This window comes from Ammospiza caudacuta, chromosome 5 (assembly GCF_027887145.1).
Source record: "Ammospiza caudacuta isolate bAmmCau1 chromosome 5, bAmmCau1.pri, whole genome shotgun sequence".
Taxonomy (NCBI): domain Eukaryota; kingdom Metazoa; phylum Chordata; class Aves; order Passeriformes; family Passerellidae; genus Ammospiza; species Ammospiza caudacuta.
Window position 1 is genome coordinate 14,087,677 of NC_080597.1, and position 18,472 is coordinate 14,106,148.

Here is an 18,472-nt window from a genome sequence, read left to right on the forward strand (position 1 = left end):
ATATGGCCGTGAAGAAAAGTATCATCAGATGATAATTTCTCATGTGTACATGTATTTCATTGTGTGTACAAATAAAAGAGTACTTCCAAATACACACGTGCATGTATGTGCATACACACATATTCATATACATATGATGGAGTGCAGCAGAAGAACCTGTAATTTAAACTAGGTTTCAAGACAGGTGTTTAAAAAAATGGGAAATCATCTGTAAGACTGAGGAAAGACTTTGACAAAAAATCCCCTGATCTCTGGTGAAAATCACTTGCTGTTTCTGCTTGCACTGGTGCTAGTGGATGTCATGATTATTTTATAATCTTGGAAATATGTTCAGTGTAGTCTTATCTAAAATTAATTCTGCATGTAGGTGAATAACATCTACTGGGAGGCTCTTCAAAGTTATTTAGATATTATTCAAGATATTCTGTGTGGTCTACACCAAATTTTCATTCCTTGTTATGTAGACTTGGATCAAAAGTGCAGCATAAAAATAGCAAGCAGGAATGAAAAAAAATTACTATCTTAGGTTGATACAGGTATGCCATGAAACTGCTCATCATTAGCTGAATTAGGGCATAGATTTAATGCTAGTTTGTAATATGTAGTTGTTTGTGATTTGGTCTGATCTTTCCTCAAATTGGGGAACTTCCTGTGTTTGTCCATCTTGCCTACACTCGGTGAAAGCATGAAGTAGTCTGCAAATGTCTGGCCAGTTCACCTTGTGTCAAAGAGCATCTGTAGGCATGCAAAATCAGATCTTGACAGAGAAAGTCTCCTTGTAGTTTACTTACACTAAAGCTCCACAGTTTACTTACACTAAAGCTTTCACAGATAACTATTTTTAATCAGGCAGCTCATGTAATGTGTTCTTCTGTGTGCTTAGTTGAAATTATCCCCTAGTAATTAGCTACATCGATAGTGTAACGTTGGCCATGCTCTACCATGTTGAATAGTGGATTTCTGAAGGACAATATTTCAGTTATGTGACAAAGTTTATAGCGTGTCTAGACTGGGTTTTAAACTGATCATAATTTCACTTGACTTAGAATGGCTGTATTTAGAATAATTTATGGGACCACTTCTGAATTCCTATTTGAGAAACTTCAGTATTGCTAAATGATTTTATGTTGTTCAAACAAGCCAGTTACTGTAAGCAACATGTAAATACTGAAAGACATATAATTTTATTTTTATGACTTGATCTTTTGTTCAGTATATTTTTCCATTCCTGAGTTGTTTATATTTGTGGATTGGAGGGAAAACTTTTGGAATTTTTACTCGACAAGTTGGCTTTGCATCCTTACTGCCCCCTCCCAGTGATAAATGTTTTAAACTTAATTATTTCAGAAAACTACAGTTCCATTAGATTTCTGAAAAACTGTAGTTTACATGTTGTTAAAATTACTTGTTCCTAGCACAGCATACAAATCTGTTTGCTTTTTTTCTTTCAGGAACAGCGTTTTTACTTATATGTGTATTTAAGAACAGTCCTAGAACAATTCATAAGTATGTATTAAGTTTCACAATCTGTCATTTCAGGCTGGATTCACGCTGTGCTCACATCTCAGGATTGTATGGCTTTTGGGGGAAACTTTTTGCACAACCTCAACATTGGCATGCAGCTCAGGTTAGTCTCAGCTCTTCCTGTACTTGTTCCCCAGTAAGTAGGATATTCTTTTCATAGAGATTTTTCTTCATGCACTTAACCAGGATCAAATTGGTGCAGGCTCTCTAACAGACTATAGTGGCATTTTCAGTTAGAATGTATCAAGCACGTTCTCTTGTTTTACTTCTGCAAAGTTTGTTTCAAAAGCAAAATGATGGCTGTGCAAGAATTTAAGTGACTAAAAGAAGGAAAAAAAAAAGAAAAAATCTACTTTGGAGATTAGTATAAGTGAGTAAAACAAAACTAAGCAAGCCCAGGTGTGCGACACCGAGTTGAAATGAGCATCCTCAAGTCAGCATTGCTCTAAGGGCAGCTGTATTTAGTTTTTGTCCAAGATGTAGAGCTGTCTTCTAAACATATTGTTTTTATTTATTACAGTGGAATCCCGATAAAATTCCATCTGTTAAAAGATCACACATTGGGTTTGTATCCTAGTTTTATGAAGTCCAACTTTATTCTTAGAAGTGCCGCAGTCAAACTTGATAAGGTCAGAGCCTGAATGAGACCAGAGTTCAATCTTGTCTGTGGTCTTGTTGGGGTTTAACTATGTGGTACTTGACTTCTTTTATTTATCATGGCCATGGTTATTTTATTTCATTTTATTTTGGACATTGTGTCAATTTGAATGATTACATAGTTGAATAATGAATTTGATAATTAAAGCATTCATGTTTTGTAATAATTGCATTTATTCAGGTGTTATGAAATGGAGAAGAGGCTAAAAACCCCGGATCTTTTCAAATTTCCTTTCTTTGAAGCCATCTGTTGGTTTGTGGCCAAAAACTTACTGGAAACATTGAAAGGTAATGCATGTTTTTTTTTAACAGATGCACATACACCTGCTTTTACAATTCTTTTTCTCTTAAATGATAATGGACCATGGCCTCAGTTTTTCTCCCAGGCTTTTTTCATATAATTTAAGATCTTTGAATATCCTTTGATAGCCTTTACTTTAAGCAAAGAGTTCTGTGAAATGATCCCCCTAACTTATATCTGTGAGTTTCTTCTTGGTGGCTTCACAACCAAACACAGAAGTTTTCTTGCACTTCTACAGTTTTCTTTGGCCTTTCCAGTCACAGTACTTGCTGTCCTCTGCTGCTGGTTGTGGAAGGAAAGATGTCTGTGAGGGTTTTTGTAGGAAAGATGTGTACCAGTTCCTATGGGCTGTGTTAAATCACTATATCAGTGTTTATCCAAGAGGTGTCTTAACAGCTGTTGTTCTTCTCAAAACTTCCTCACCCATTCCTTAATTACTGTAATTGTACTCATGTATATTTGAGAGAGTGCCTATCTGACTTCACCTTTTTTTGCTCAAGTATCTTGCCCTCTGCCTGCTCTGTTTAATCTTAATAATACAGTGTATTTCAAAGGACAGATGTCAACCTTCAGAGGAGGCTGCTGAATTCAATTTCTGTTTTGTAATAGATCAGAATTCCATGTAACTGTTTCTAATGTGAAAACAGTACAGGTTATTGAAAATTCTCTTCTCCTTTCAGTAAATTAAAACATTGAACAGCCCTTAATTCCTGAAATGAGTATTTGAAGTCTTGCAGTGACCCCAGAGCAGCTCAGAAATTTTACCAAACAGTACAAACTTACAGAAAACTTCTTCTTCCAAAAAGAGTATTTTTATCTTGAAAGCTTGCTTTGGTTTCTCTCATTCATGCATATTTAATGTTTACAAACTTGTCAGAAGCCATAGGAACTGTGTTCCTGCTGGAAAAGCACATATGTTTCTGTAAGATCTAGCTAACTATAAGCTGTGTGTGTTCACCCACTCTTCCCTCTCCTTTTTTTTTTCCCCATGACTCCTTGAGTCCATAGGCTATGAGCCCCTTGTGTCTTAGGGAAGAGCTGTGAAGCTTATTCTCATATTATATTAATCTTTGGTTTAGCAGATGTTTTGTCACTGAACAGCATTTTGACCTATAAGCATCACAAAAAATAAAAACTGATGTTTCCATGGCTAGGGTGAAGTTTATATTGGATTTTGGCATCAAGGCTCACATGAATTAGGTGTTTGCTAGTCAGAATCCATTTTTTTATGAATTAAGGATGATGCCAGTTCAGTTTTGTGGGGTAATGGTGATGTCCAGCTGTTAGCAGTACTTTTTATGAAATTCAGGTCAGTGAGCAAAATCAGCACAGCATGTCTTTCTGCTTCATTTTATAGAATGGTAACAGGGTCATAAACATTTTGAATTTGACTTTTTATTGCCAGAAGGTGTTTCAGGATAAATATTATTGCATTCACCTAAATAATTTTCTTAATTCTTGGTGTTTCAAAATAGGCGATGTGTGCTGTAGTTCATGGATGCTGTAGTCATTAATTTGAATTACTTTTAACTCATGCAATTGTTTCTATTGCATCTACAAGATTCAGCCTGTGGTAGTCCATTATATTCTTAAAATTTTGCCAACTAAGTCAGCTAATGGGCAGGAAGATTGCTGCTGCCAGTACCTCTCATACCCTTTAATAAGTAGGAGGCCTTGGAGAGAAGAGCAGCTGTTTACTCACAGAACCTTCCTTTTCCTGCCAGCTTCCTAATACAATAATCCATAAGAATGATGTTTTATTACTGTGTTCTTTTAAGGGCATAAAATGAGTCAAATGGTTCTAGTGTTGATCCATTTGCTATTGACAAGTGGAAATATTTATCAGGAACATGAGGAGAGGTTTTAATCTACTTTTGACTGCTTATAAAGGATTTATTTTTTCCCTTCTTTTTTTTACCCCTATGAAGCAAAGAGAGAATGAAATAGAATTGCAATCAGTTGGGAACACAACTTCCCTAAGAAGAGAAGATTCTGAAGCAGGGTGGTTTCCACCCCCTGTCCCTTTGATTTTGGGAGTAAAAATGATGTAAACCATGTGAGGGAGAACTGTGATAATTGGAAGGGTGACAAAATGTTTGGGAAGTGGAAGTATGCTAGTGTGAGCCATTTGCATAGGTATGGAGATAAGCAATGCAAATTCAAATTTAGAGATACATCCCACATCCTGCTGGTCCCCTTTGACTAAAATATTTCTCAATGAAATAAAAGTGATTTCTTTCTTCAAATGTGTTATTTTTTTTTTGTTCTGTATTTTAGATCTGGATTCTTTTTTTCCTAAATGACCTTGAGTATGTTGTAAACTAACCCTAATTAATACAAGAAAAAGTTTAAAAAAAAGGAAGTTTTATGTAGAATCACTCTGGTGTTGGATTTGGTTTTTTCATGGTCATTCTTGTTACAGTATGCACATAAATGCAGCATGCCATGTTTCATTTGCTTGAAAAATTTTTCCTTTACTGTGCTGTTGCACAATGGCAACTTTATTGGCTGAAGGGTAGGTATCTTTGTATTTTCTCTTGATGTGTTTCTAAATTGGTTTCTGTATCCTTTTTAGAACTGAGGGAAGATGGTTTCCAGCCTCCAAGCTATTTAGTGCAAGGAGTGAAGGCTTTACTTACTGCTTTAAAATTATGGATGAAAAAAGAAGTACGTATAAGTGATTTTGTTTGCTATTTTGGTGAGCTCTGTTTTGATATAAAACTAACTGAAGATCTATGCCCTTTTAAAGTTTAGGATTATTTTTATCTGCTTGTTAATGAGTACTGAAAAAGTCTATTGAAAGTATATACTGCTGATTTGGGGAAGAATCATAATGACAATTTTATATTCCATGATTAGTCACTGAACAATGCTATGACCTATAAACTTAAACTTAATAAAAAATAAAAACTGATGTTTCCATGGCTAGGGTAAAGTTTATATTGGATTTTGGCATCAAGACTCATCAAGACTTACATTCCAATAGTCATGATTCCATGATTATTCCAAGTCTGTTAGGCCATTTAATAAGCTCCAGTATTATAGCTGATTGAGGTAGAATCTTGCTTTACCTCAGGATAGGGTAAGAATGCCAGAGGATAAGGTGATAAAGTGGGGAATTTTCTAAGAAATATGTTAATACATTCAATTAATCGTCATCTGAGGCAGTGGAGGGATGGAATACCATGGCATTTTCCATTTTCCATTCATGTCAGTGGTGTGGAAAGCACATTTTAGCTACACCTGCTGAAGAGTCAGTTTAAATTCAGATTGAGGAATATTAACTTCAGTTGAAAACTCTCCTTGCTCAACATTGATTGACTCTTGTAAAATCATAAGTATGCCATCAGTGCTGGCTTTGCTGGTGCTCTTTTCTCCAGGAAAGCTTGTTTTGGCACAGAGCTGGGTCTGGCCTAACTCCATGTGTTTTTTCATGTGCCTGTGCTAATAAACTCTCTTGGAAGCAGTGCTCCTGGGAAGTGCTGTTCACTGACAGGCAGTTTGGTTCTGACTGAGGGTATTAATTCTACTTTGTTGCTGGTTGTGATACTGCCTTGTTACAAGCCAGACTTGAACTGGCTCTTTGAGATCTCTCTGTTCTTTCTTCTCACAAATTCTACTTGTAAGAGAACTTATCATACATACATATTGCATGGTATTATGTATGATAATTGCATAATACTGCATCCCAAAAGTATGAGCTCTGTGGAACTGGACATGAGGTGCAAATGCAGAGGTGGTTTTTATGTGTGGAATGTGCTGGGGTCCAGCCTGTGTAGCATTACTGATCCCAGATGAAACTCTGCTGGCCCTCTGAGTTGGTTCTCCAGTGTCTCTTGGTCTCTGCTGTTCTGGATGAAGGCTTGTTAGCAAGCAATGTCTCAGTGTTTACAGGACCTAAGCTCTTGAACCATGTGTGAATCCAAGCCATCTTTGCATCTGTGGCATGGATAATAAACACAGCCTATGTAAATCCTTATTTTGATTTGAAATTGGATTAGCATTCCTTTTTTCTAGATTGCTGTAGTGTAATATTGTAGCATTTGTGTACTGTCTAGTAGGTCATTGAGTATTTTGATTCATGTGGAATGTGGTACATTCTCTCATTCTCTGTGGAAGAGAAATCAATTGCACTTGCTGCATTCTGAATGCTTATTAATGAGACCTTTGAGTATTCCTAAACCACTGGATGAGCAGACACAGCCATTGTGAGTGAAGTGCAGAGCCTCAGTGATTCAGCCACAGTGATGTCTGCTGGCCACCAGCTATCATGTTTCATACCCTACACCCATCTTCTCTGGCTGCTGCTTCCTCCTTGAGCCAGTCCTGCTGTGCAGCAGACCATGTGTGTGATAGGTTTGGAGCGGTGGGCAGGTGAGGACAGGAGGAGCTTTGTGCGTTGCAGTTTGAGCTGCTCCTGCTGAGGATTTCAGACAGTTCCTGTCCTGAAAAATGGCAAATACATGCTCCTCAAGTGAGAACCCCTCTCATGAGCTTTCACATTTGTGTCATGGAGCATGTCTTTTTAACATAGGTGAATTATCTTAGAGAATTGGTTTGTGCCATTTTCTGGAGAATTTCAAGCTCATCTTCTTTTGAGACAGTGAAGTAGGAAGGATTTAATGATCCTAAAATGACCGATAACTTGATGGAAAAATTACACAGTTTAGTGACAGAGCTACTGTTTTCTCCAGGGTGAATGTGTAGAGGTGTGATGCCTTCAAAGAATGAACAATGGTAAATAATAGCAGCTGATCTAATCTTCCCTGTAGAATTAGGGGCACTGAAATGAATAATCATATCATGATTATATGTTGGTGTTGTTTTTTTTTGGGATGTGGAGAAAGCATTTGTTATGATGACTGAGAGGAAGCCAGGTTCAATGAAATGCACATACAGTATTGAATTGCTTCTAGCAATCATTTTGCTGCTGAATCTCATTTTTGAAATGTGGGTAGCTGAAAGTGTTTGGGATGTTTTTCCATTTAAGTAGTTGATTACAGGAATTCACAGAATCACACAGAATCACAGAAGTTCAAGACTGGAAGAGACCTATAAGATCATCAAGTCCAGCCGATGTTCTAACTGTTCAGCTAGATCATGGCAGCAAGTGCCACATCCAGTCTTTTTTTGAATTCTTCAAGGGATGATGAATTCAAGGCAGTCATTCTAGCCTGTGTGTTAAGTGATGTTTTATCTGTTTAATTCTAGCTAAAAGTGTTCTAAATGGACATTTCAACTACATACAAAATATTTTTTGCTGGATCTAACTAAGGAGTATTTGAACTCTTGTTGTGTGTGTATATATGAAATCTGTCTCTGATATGGTTTCAGAGGATTAAAGGGAACATAAACTCTTACAACTTCCTATATTTTTATAAGGAATAGGCATTATTTTTCTGAGTTGCATTTTCCAACCTGCTAGATTTTAAATAAACTAAGAAGGTAAATTTTAAGAATTGGGTATCAGGAAGATGTCTAATAATCTGCATCTTGGTTACTCATGGTTATTCTTGAGATTAAATTTTTGTCAGGGTGACATTCCCTTAGTCTTAAGGTGTTTTTAAAGTCATGACTCTAATGAATGTCAAAGTATTGCTCTATTCTGACCATGGTAAAGGGAAAAAAGGAGATTACTGTACTGAGGATAAAAAAAAAATAAAGTGGTTGTCAGTATGGCTTTCTGTTATCTCTTCTTTGGAATGCTGGAGACACTGAGGAATATCTGCTTGCTACTAAAGCTTGGACTGGAAGCTCCTGCATGTGTATATCAGTCCTGGCAGTTTGTGATGATTATTACAGAAATGAATCTGGTTTTTATTTTACTTTTATTTTTTCCCTTGTAGTTTTGTTTATTTCATATTATTTCTGCTTTTATCTGGGAAAAAACCCCAAAACTAAGTATCTTTTTCTTCTCTCTTTGCACACAGCTTGTAACAGAACACGCCTTTGAAATTCCAGACAACATTAGGCCTGGGCATCTCATCAAAGAGCTCTCTAAAGTGATTCGTTCTGTAGAGGTAAGAACAGAGGCAGCCCTACATAAGTCTTCAGAAAATAAATCTTTGAATCGGGCAACTCCATCAAAGTTATGCTTCTGGGTGACCATGTGCACCTTTAAATTTATTTACCATTTATTTAATATAGAATATCAAGAGGAAAACTCTTTGGAATACTCAGCTATGGGTATTTCAGCTGAAGAAAATGGACAGTGTGATTATTTATTATTTTTATAATTATGTGTTTTTGTTGATTTTTAGATTTTAATGGTGAAATTATTTGTAGTTTAGCATTTCTAAAGTGTAGTTACTTATAACTACTTAAAATTATTATTATTGTGTTAGTTAGTTCTGGTCCAGTTGTCGTCTGTTTTGCTCACTCCTCTGTTTTGTGGCTGTGTGTTCTAGTCAGTGGGGGAGGGTGGCTTTTTTTTTTTTTTTGTTGCTTTCCCATATCAGTGTTTTGCTCCTTTATTCTTCAGTGGTTATTGATTCTTGAAAAATTTTCACATTTCCATGTGAAGAGAATGAATCTGAGGGGATGTGATCTGTTGTGTACAATACATGTCTATCCTGTGCTGCCTTCCTGAATAAAACCATGTGTTTTGGTGGCACTGTTCTGGTGGAATAGCATAAAAGCTTCAAATGAAAAAAAGGTGCAGTAGAACTAAACTTTGTACATCAAATCCAAATGCAACATGTAGTTACTAATCTAAAATGTCTAACAATTTTCCTTACATAATTTACATTTAATTAGATGAATAAGAAGCAGTACTTAAATATGTGGATTTATTCCTCTGAGACTATTCTGAAAAGTGCTTTTAATTACAGGAGGAAAACAGCAAATTAGTTAAAACTCAGGGAATTCTTGGTGTGTCTCCAAGTTCACGATCTTCACATGAAACAGCTTCCCCTCACCACTCCAGGCGAAGGGTGAGGAAGCTGCGAGACCATGCTACCAAAACTCCTTCCAATCTGGACATCCTGGAACTTCACACTAGGGAGGTGCTGAAAAGGCTGGAGATGTCACCATGGGAAGAGGCAAGTATTGAGCGGTGTGTGAGAAAAAACAGAACCAGAGTAGTTTTCTAATCTGTTGAAAAGAAAATGGTTTTAAGATGCGTAAGAATACAGACTAGAACTCTGTCATATGTGATATGGATATATTGTTTCAGAGTTTGTCAAATTTAAATTGCTTTGAGCTAAGAAAGTTCTGCTTAAGGCAAGTTACTATCCATTATTGATATTTTGCTGTCCTTTAAATCAGTTCTGAGATATTAATATCAGGGAGCACACACCCAACCCAGGAGTTGCTGTAGCAGTTCCAAGCCCAGCTTCTGGTTTGCGTTAGTGTATTGGTATTTCTCCAAAGGAAACATAAAAGGAGTATTCTAGGAAAGTTGTATTTGTTTCAGGTGCTTCAGGAGAGTATAAATGATTCAAGGAAGGAGAAGGTGCAGTCATCTCCTGAAGTTCTTTAAATCCAAACATGTTTTGTCTGAGCTTTTCTCAGTTGGTTTTCCAGGTGGTAACCATGCTAGTAGTGAAATTAATCTTTTATGGAGAGCAGAAAAAACCAATTGAGTTCATAGGAGGAAATAATAAGCAAGATTACTTTTACCTCTTTAGGATATCACAAGCTCAAAACTGAATGGGAGGTTTAACAAGCCCTTTCAGCCCTCTTCTACAGTACCTGAATGGAGAACAAAAGACAATGATCTTCGCCTTCTGCTGTCAAATGGAAGAATAATTAGGTATAAAGGATTGCTTGTGAACACTCTTTCCTGGTTATTATGGTCTGGAGTATGCAAGTTGTTAATATTTCTATTTGTAGAGCTCTTAAGTTCTTACCAGTAAGAGTCTGGCTAGGAAAACAGGAGTGCCTGTGTCTGCTGTCCCCTAGTGGAGCCACAGTTAGGAAGTGAAGAGGAAGGAATTCTTTGCATATTCCTTTGTTACAGCATTTCATTCACTTGCTCAGTACTGAAGGGAATGCTTCAAAGTAGAAAAAGTTGTTTTGTATCTGTTTATAAGAGTGCTTCTCATTAAAAGTACTCTGATGTTAAACTTCATATCTTTATTGAAATGACAGTTGTATAGGAAGTAAGTGGGAATACCTACAATTCAGAATGAAGAGATGAGCATAAGAGAATCTTACTGTTATGTCTTGAAAGTGTGTTGTAAATAGTGGAAGGAAAATGGTTGCTTTAGGTTTTTAAGAGTAAAAACTAATTTTTTTTTTTCTTGTGAGAAGAGATGAGAGGCGTCCATTTACAGATCGAAGTCTTTACACAGCAGACAGTGAAGATGAAGATGACAGGACAAGGTCAAAAAAGACAGCTGTGAAGGTAGAAGAGCAGCCCTCAGGATTTGAAGGAGAAGGGAATGCAGATGCCCAGAAACCACTGAACAGTAAGATTGTCCCCATGTCCTATCAGTTGAACATTTTGATGGTCTCAATGAGGGTCTAATTACCTTTTGTAATATTTCAGTCTGATTGAGTATATAGATGATAAAGAAATAAATCAGAGCAGTAGTATTAGAAGTTACACAAAACATTTCTTAGGTATTTGTCTACTGAAGAAGCTAACAGGATAGAGATGAAAAGTAAAACTCACCTTTTTCTGTTAGTGCTGTCATGAATGCTATGGAGAGCATTTTTCACAGCGGAGATTTAATTGATGTTCTGGATGAGTATTTGTTACTCTAGGTCTGCTTCATAATGTAAGAATGCTGATTGGATTTTGTTGTTAAAACCAAAATATACCTCATTGTGAAAAACTCATCATTTCACTCTGGAGAATGAAAGATCATAATACATAGCCAATTTTAAACCTGGCAATTTCATAGTTGATCATACAATTTTGTATGTTTTACTAGTGAATTGCTTTATTCCATACAAGTGAAAAGACATAATTTAACATTAGTAAAATCTTATGCATTTGAGCTTTGTAATCTGCAAGGTTAGGAAAGAACTTAGGTTATCTGTAAAACACTTTCATTCCACTTTCCAGTGCTTTAAACCACCCTTCACTGGGAACTAATCTTTAGTGGTTTTTGGTAGCCTCCTGCCAAGTGTTCAGCAGTGATGATCACACAGTGTATTAGTAAAGTATCAATACTAAATGCCTGTTGCCAATGCCTGTTTTTAATAGCTCTTACCTGTGTGCAGATAGAATTAGTCCTTGACATAGCTGTTCATAGCTGCTTTATTATAAGTCACATCCATTCACAGTAGAGCTTAAAAGGGCTCAGAAGGTGTCTATTACAAAACTGAAGTCAACACTTAAAAGATGGTTAGACTCCTCTGGAGACTTCCAGTTCTGAGTTTCCTGCACAACAGACCATACCATTTGACTCTGCTGTCAACCTGAATAAAATATTTAATTATTTTCATTAACAAGGCAAACTATAATCCCTGTTGACTGTGCTTCCATATGTCACAGAGGACAGTATTAAAAAACCTGCACATGAGAGAAGTCTCTCTTGGGTATTCTTGAAACAGGGCAAACAGCTTGTTGAGTGAAGGCTTACTGTAGTGGTTTTCAACTTCTAAAATTAAACTAAGTAAATCTAACTAAATTTTGCCCTTGAATCAAAGATTAAATCATACAGAGAAATGGTTACTTTGCTTCAAAATTATTGCTCTTATTTGATACAGAATGAATATGGCAGCGAGTACCCAAATGCATTAAATGTACTTAGAACTATAAGTGAATGTTGGAATTGTTCTTCCAAAAATTGAGCACTCAGGACTAATCCCGATATTTTTAATTGAATATTGAGTGTCTTCTGACTTCCCTGAGTTTGTGTTATGTGTGATTATTTTACCTTAACTGAGACTCTAGAGAGAGAGGGGAAAGGCATTGTCTGCAGAGAATTCTGGCAGAGGAACTACCTGTTCCCAGAACAGCTGCCAACTTTGGTTGTTCTTACTGGGATTGAGGCCAAGAGGAATGTCCACAGACAGATGCCTTTAAACAGATCAGACTCTGTCTAGCTTTGTGTGTCATGCCAAGATCCTGGTTTTAAATGGTGACCCAGTGTTAGCACAGGGACAGAGATCAAGTGCTGTCCTTAATTGAGCAACATACTTGGTGTGAATGAAGGGAAAGTGGTTTGAGATCTTTCTTACTTCACAATGTCTTAGCCTGATCTCACAGATAGTGACTACTCTCACTTACCCAATTTGGGGAATATTCCTCCTTGTCTCTGGAGGCATACAGAGCAATATAGTTTCTTGCAAAAGATAGTAGTCTAAAGGAAAGTTCTTTTGATCTCTAGAATTGTTTTCTGTATTGTTCATACTCTTTCTTATCCTAGAATCTTATTTGCCTTTTTGAAATGAGCCAGAGGCATGAATTATAGTCAGAAATCCCTTGAGTTGCTTTGAGCTGCAGTAATTAAAAGCATTAATTTATCGTTATATGTTGAGCATTACTTTATAAAGCCTAATTTCCTATAGAGTGGTGTTGCTCATTTAATGTGCTTGGATATTCCTCATGGTTCTTTCTAATACTCTCTTAAGTTTAGTCAGTCTTCTCTAGCTTTTGGTCCCAGCTGTTCAATTTACTCACTTTCTGATGACAAATCTCATGTTGGCTTCCTTCTGACTCTAAAAATAGTTATCACTGGGCAGTGTTTAGAAATCAATAATATCCCTTCAAATATATTTGATGCCTAATTGTGATCTTTGCCACAGTCTTCAATAGGAGCAAACCTCAACTAGAATTGCACTGTATACGTAGTTACAGGTACATCCTTTATGCTTGCATAATTATAGTTAGGAAGAATTGTTTTTATGTGATTTCATGTAAAACTATGCTGAAAACAAACAACATTTCAATTTTACTTGTCTTCATTCTAAAGTTAGTTTCTGATTTGTTCAGTTTTGCTTTCAGCATTGTTTTGTATGAAACTATAAATACTTTTAAAGTAATGTTTTTTTCTTTAGATCCTATTTTCTTGAAACAGTAATTATTTTTTTACCTTTTTTTGCTTTTTTCCAAAAAACTTATGCTACCTGAACTGCATATTGTCATCTTTAATGAATTTGTACTTAATCAAAATTTTTGCCAGCAGCCTTGACCCAGGTATACATACAGCTCATTCCTGGCCTTGAGCCCTGGAATCCAAACACTTAGCAATGTGTTTCCTGCTTGTGGTTCCTTGGGACAAATGCAGTCTTTTAAGGGCACATGCTGGTGAAAACTGCTCTGACTCCAGCCTGTACAAAAAAACCCAGAAACTATCCAAGTGACATCTCTGAAGTGGGTGCCCTTAGGGAAAGAAGAAATATAAACTGTTTTTTCCTGTCTTCATCTGTTCAATTACTTGAGGAGTCTGTTGGTCAGCAGTAGAAAACTGACTGTTATCCTAAGCAAACTTGTGAGCCAGATCACTGTATGGCATTTGCCTTTGTTTACAGACTGTAAAAATATGTGTTTCTTGGATTTTGTTTCAAAAATAGCTGTTAAATATTAACATAGTTAATGTTGTGTCTTATATTTTAATCCTTCTCTCTGCAGTGTTCTTTGAAAGTGTGAAATCAGAACTCAGGAATGGATCCTCAGAGTACTCTGATATTTCTGATTCAGAAGAATCTGAGCCTGATTGCACTACACAGGTACATATAAAAAAGCCTCAGAAATGAATGAAGCAATTAAATATAATTTTGCTCATGTGCTTCATATTTGTCTGGTCAAAATTTGTATTAAAGCAGCAATAACAAAGTATGTAGTTCTTGTTCAGATTAATATCAAACAATGTGCTGCTTCATTTTTCATTTATTCTAGTGGTGAGAAAAAAGCTATACTATCTTGAAATTTCATATTCTTTGTCATTGACGTGAGGTTGGCAGAGGATGAACCCTGCTCTGGAACAAAGATAGTCTGAGGAAAGTCAGGTCCCAGTTGCTTTATTTCTTCAATAACAAGTCTAAATTTCTTCATTCAAATTGCGAGTATCTACCACACAGTTTTCTTTTAGAGCACAGTTAATAGGAAACCATCTTACAGGTATTCAGTTTTATAAACAATCTGGAGTGGCTAAATCCTTTTCAGGGATTTTAGACTGTTGGAAATAGATGGGAGTCCTCCATTTGAGGGTCTAGATTGTGGTGATTTCTTCAGAATTAAATGAAGTATGAATGCACATATATGTGTAGATATTTACACACATATTTTTAATACAAGCTCTAGAATTTAGAGATGTGTGAATGTGTCTATAATTTTTAATTTGCAAATTGGGTTTGTACTTAGTAATTTAAATTTTTATTGGTTAGCAGTAAGGTGAAGTGATTACCTGACACTTTTGTTTCATGCTTCTGGAAGGCTAATGCCTTGGTCTTTCTTTCAGTTGTCAGCCTATTATATGACTTTACAGGAAGTCTTCATATTCCTACTTTTTCCATGGTGGTCAAGATTTTTTTTTTATGCTTCCTGTCTTTTATCATTACATAATCTAAATGTTGGAGTAAGTGATAGGAACCTTCATGGTGTGATTTCTTCTGGTTTTCTAAACTGCATTGCCAGCAGCTTTGGCTCAGGTTTCCTTTTCTAAGACACAGAATCAGTGGTGGCTCAGAAGTGATACATTTCATCTTTGCAGGAGAATATAGCCAGTTTTGTGTGACTTTGTAAATGAGTGAATGTTTTATATTTATGCTGTACTTACTCTTTTCCATGTTCTCCTGCTTTTTAATTTTAGGAAGCTGCTTGTGTGAATGAAACTATTATATAAAAATACCTCTTGGTGATAAAATGCACTTCATTCATTCCACTTCTGTTTTTGATGGTGGGGATAATAGTGTCAGTCTTTAAGAATTATCAATGTTCTGATCTTCTGTTTTCAAAACCTCTGTTAAGTATCACATATACTCCTTGGCTTGAGAAAAAAAATAGTGATGTTCTCTGTACTTGTTGAAAATAGATTAGTCTGAATTACCAAGATGGAACATATGTACTGTAGCCCTTGCTTCCTGTAAAGGCATATTGAGTCACATATGGTTGCTCCACCTTTGAGAAGCTCCTGCCCATACAAGCTGTAATCTCAGCAGGAGCTGAAAAGCTCTTTCATTCATGAAATGAGGCTGTGCCTCTGTAAGAGAGGCAGCAGCTGTTGTGTCTGTGTTCCTGCTGTCCTCTGGATTTACCTGGGAGCATCTGTCATTCATCAGAGATGGTGCTGTTGAAAGTTATGTTTTGTGAGAGCAGGAACCAGAAGCAGTTTTGTGGGGCAGAATGTGTCCTGTTATATATAGTAGGCATCAATTCTGTCTGCTGCTTGGAACCATACTTCTGTATTTTTATCCTGTACTTTGAATATTGAAGATAAGAATAATTAATGCTCTCATTAAAGAGAATGCAGTGATTTGTGTATGGTGTAATATGTGAGGTGCTTTGTAAAAAATGGATTTTTGGAGATGCCTTCTGTATTGTGAAACATGTACTTATCAGTATTGCAAAATTTGAATGTGTAGCATCTCAGCTGCTGTATTCAGATTAACTGCATTCTGGATACTATAAGTATAAAAACAGTTGGACTCTGAAACTTTTGAGTTCTTCACTTAGCATAAATTAAGGTAGTGCTGCCTTGTGAAGACTGACCTAGAACAGAGGCTAGATAGAGCTAAAGGAATACAGTAGGTGTTTAATAAAAGGCCTCAATAGATCCACCCTGGGCAGCACAAGAACCCAACCAGAGCTGGACCCAAGATGGACTCAAAAATGGTCACAAAATGCACAACCAGTCACAGGGTCTTATACTTCAATAAGTTCTGGTCCATTTTCATATTGGAGTTAATTGTCCAATTATAGCTTTAGGTTAGGAAGTGCCATCCTTCTTGTTTTTCTTTCTTCAGTTCACATTGTTGATGCTCTTGGACCTGGAATTTGGATCATTTGTCCTTGGTGCCAAGCTAGGAAAGGAATTGTTTTGTCTTTCTACTCTGTGAAGAGAGCTTACTGACCCTTAATATGAAGCTCAGAACTACACACTAAAACAGTACAGAATCTGAAAAATATAAAAGCTAAAACCTAAGGCATCAATTCAGTCTTTGTTTAGGAGGTCTGGTGACCATTCTGCATACTGTTTCTTCTTGTTTCAGCAGAAGGATTCTTCCACAGAGGAGTCAGAAAGCTCAGGTGATGAAGAGAAGCAGGAAGTAACATCCAATTTCAAAGAGGAATCTAAGGTCACACGAGACCTTTGTCAAAATACCCAGAAGCCATCCAGAAATGAAACTCCCAGTAAAAAGTAAGCACATTGTGGGCATTTTTATGAACTGTTAGATCTTTTAGCATGTATTTATGGTTCTACTTTATGGCAATGTAAAAATCAGTCCTTCAAAGGGTTCTGTTTGAACTGCTCACTACTCCCTTGATTTTCCTAGGGAATGTCCTACCTCGACAAGTACAGAAGAAGAAGCTATTCAGGGCATGCTTTCTATGGCAGGATTGCACTATACTACATGTTTACCAGGTCATACTCAAAGCACAGACTGCACAAGTAAAAGAACCTCTCTTCAGGAACACAGAAGCTACCCCAGGAGTCGGCATAAAGACAGACAGCCATCCCAGAGCCACAAACCCATGGAATGTGGTAGGTATCTGAACTGAGGAACTGCTGCTCCCTGCTTTCGGTACAGTGCTCAGAATAATCACTTAAAGTTACATTTTTAGATTTGTAGTTATTAGATTAGTAGCTTTTAAATAAATCAGACTGACATTTTAAAAGGTGTATTCTGTGGGTTTGCATTGTTGTATTTTTCTATTAAAAGTAAGTATGACTTCTGAAAACTGGAGCAAACTTAGCTTATCATCAGAATATTTAAATATTTCTAAATATTTCCTTCTAAAAGTTTTGTGGCATACTTACAAGAATGGGAAAGTTGTGGCCAGAGTGAAAGTATTAAAATTTAAACTTGTTAAACTTCTCTTTAGGTAGGTCTGTGAAGGAGGAGGAAGGAGACTTGGGAACTTCAGCATGGACTAGACACGTGAATGAAGCTTCGAGGATTATCCCTCAGGTAAAGCAATACTTAGAATATATTGGACACATTTTCATAGGAGAAGAGATGGTGAAATTCTAAGTACAGAAGGCATGGTGGGCTGGTCTCTAAATACTGTGTATCTCACAGATACTTCTGGTTCTGGTAACTGGGTTATTTTTGTCATGGATTTTTTCCCTGTTGTTTTGGGTTTTTTCCTTTCAAATTCTTTTCTCTCATAGTGCCTAATGTTAAGGTGCTCAGGACAATATCTTGAAAAATAAAAATTACTGCATTAAAAATGTGTGAATTTGTATTAATTCCAACTGGGGAAGCACTTTGTTTATTCATTGTTATTCCTTACCAGAACATTAGAACAAGGGGAACTTGTTGATAGTATGTATAGTAAAAATGCTTGCTTAGGAGATTGGTACTGCTAAACTGATAGCTTTCAACAGCTAGCAGGTAGAAATAGTTTTGTTTTCTGATGTCCAAATGGAATCCAGCAAGGAATGAAAGGTTGTGTGCCTTACACTCTGACAATCTGAGCTTTTCTACATTGTGAACTTTTTTAATATTTCTGAACCTGTCTGTATTAGAAGTATTAGAATAATTAACTAGAACAACTAAAGTTGCAAAATTACAGCCATTAAATAGGCTTTTTAACTGTGTGCTTTGTGGTGTATGCTTTGTAAGAATATTTGACTGCATGGTACTCCTTTGCAGTTTGTAATTCCCAATTTAGCATTTATTCTTTTATCAGCTGAATATTGAAAACAAATTACCAATAAAGTAGTCAGTGATTATGGTATGGCTTGTTATAGTGGCTGGTTTAATCAAGAACAATTGCATTTGTTTTGGTCACTGCAAACTGAAAACAAGAAGCGGAGAAATTGAGTACATTAGTATGTGTACTTTTACCCTTAGGTGAATATGGAAAACCTTGCAAAAAACTATGTTATCTTTAAGAGTTATCTATTCTAAAAGAAATGATGGACTCAT

At 36.3% G+C, this 18,472-nt stretch overlaps 1 protein-coding gene across 7 annotated transcripts in view; it reads left to right on the forward strand.

The window, feature by feature from the left end:
• Positions 1 to 18,472, forward strand: part of KDM7A (lysine demethylase 7A) — a 79,792-nt gene that overhangs the window by 37,034 nt on the left and 24,286 nt on the right. For 6 of the 7 annotated variants that reach the window (XR_009274811.1, XR_009274812.1, XR_009274813.1 and 3 more), the window contains 11 exons: positions 1,540 to 1,627; positions 2,363 to 2,469; positions 5,058 to 5,149; positions 8,413 to 8,502; positions 9,313 to 9,522; positions 10,111 to 10,235; positions 10,736 to 10,893; positions 14,010 to 14,107; positions 16,589 to 16,737; positions 16,874 to 17,082; positions 17,424 to 17,509. Coding sequence is in view for 3 of the 7 variants with exons in the window: in XM_058806138.1 (XP_058662121.1) it covers positions 1,540 to 1,627; positions 2,363 to 2,469; positions 5,058 to 5,149; positions 8,413 to 8,502; positions 9,313 to 9,522; positions 10,111 to 10,235; positions 10,736 to 10,893; positions 14,010 to 14,107; positions 16,589 to 16,737; positions 16,874 to 17,082; positions 17,424 to 17,509 (1,412 nt within the window). In the remaining 4 variants the exon portion in view is untranslated. The remainder of the gene's footprint in view (positions 1 to 1,539; positions 1,628 to 2,362; positions 2,470 to 5,057; positions 5,150 to 8,412; positions 8,503 to 9,312; positions 9,523 to 10,110; positions 10,236 to 10,735; positions 10,894 to 14,009; positions 14,108 to 16,588; positions 16,738 to 16,873; positions 17,083 to 17,423; positions 17,510 to 18,472) is intronic. The other variant, XM_058806139.1, reaches the window with a different exon arrangement.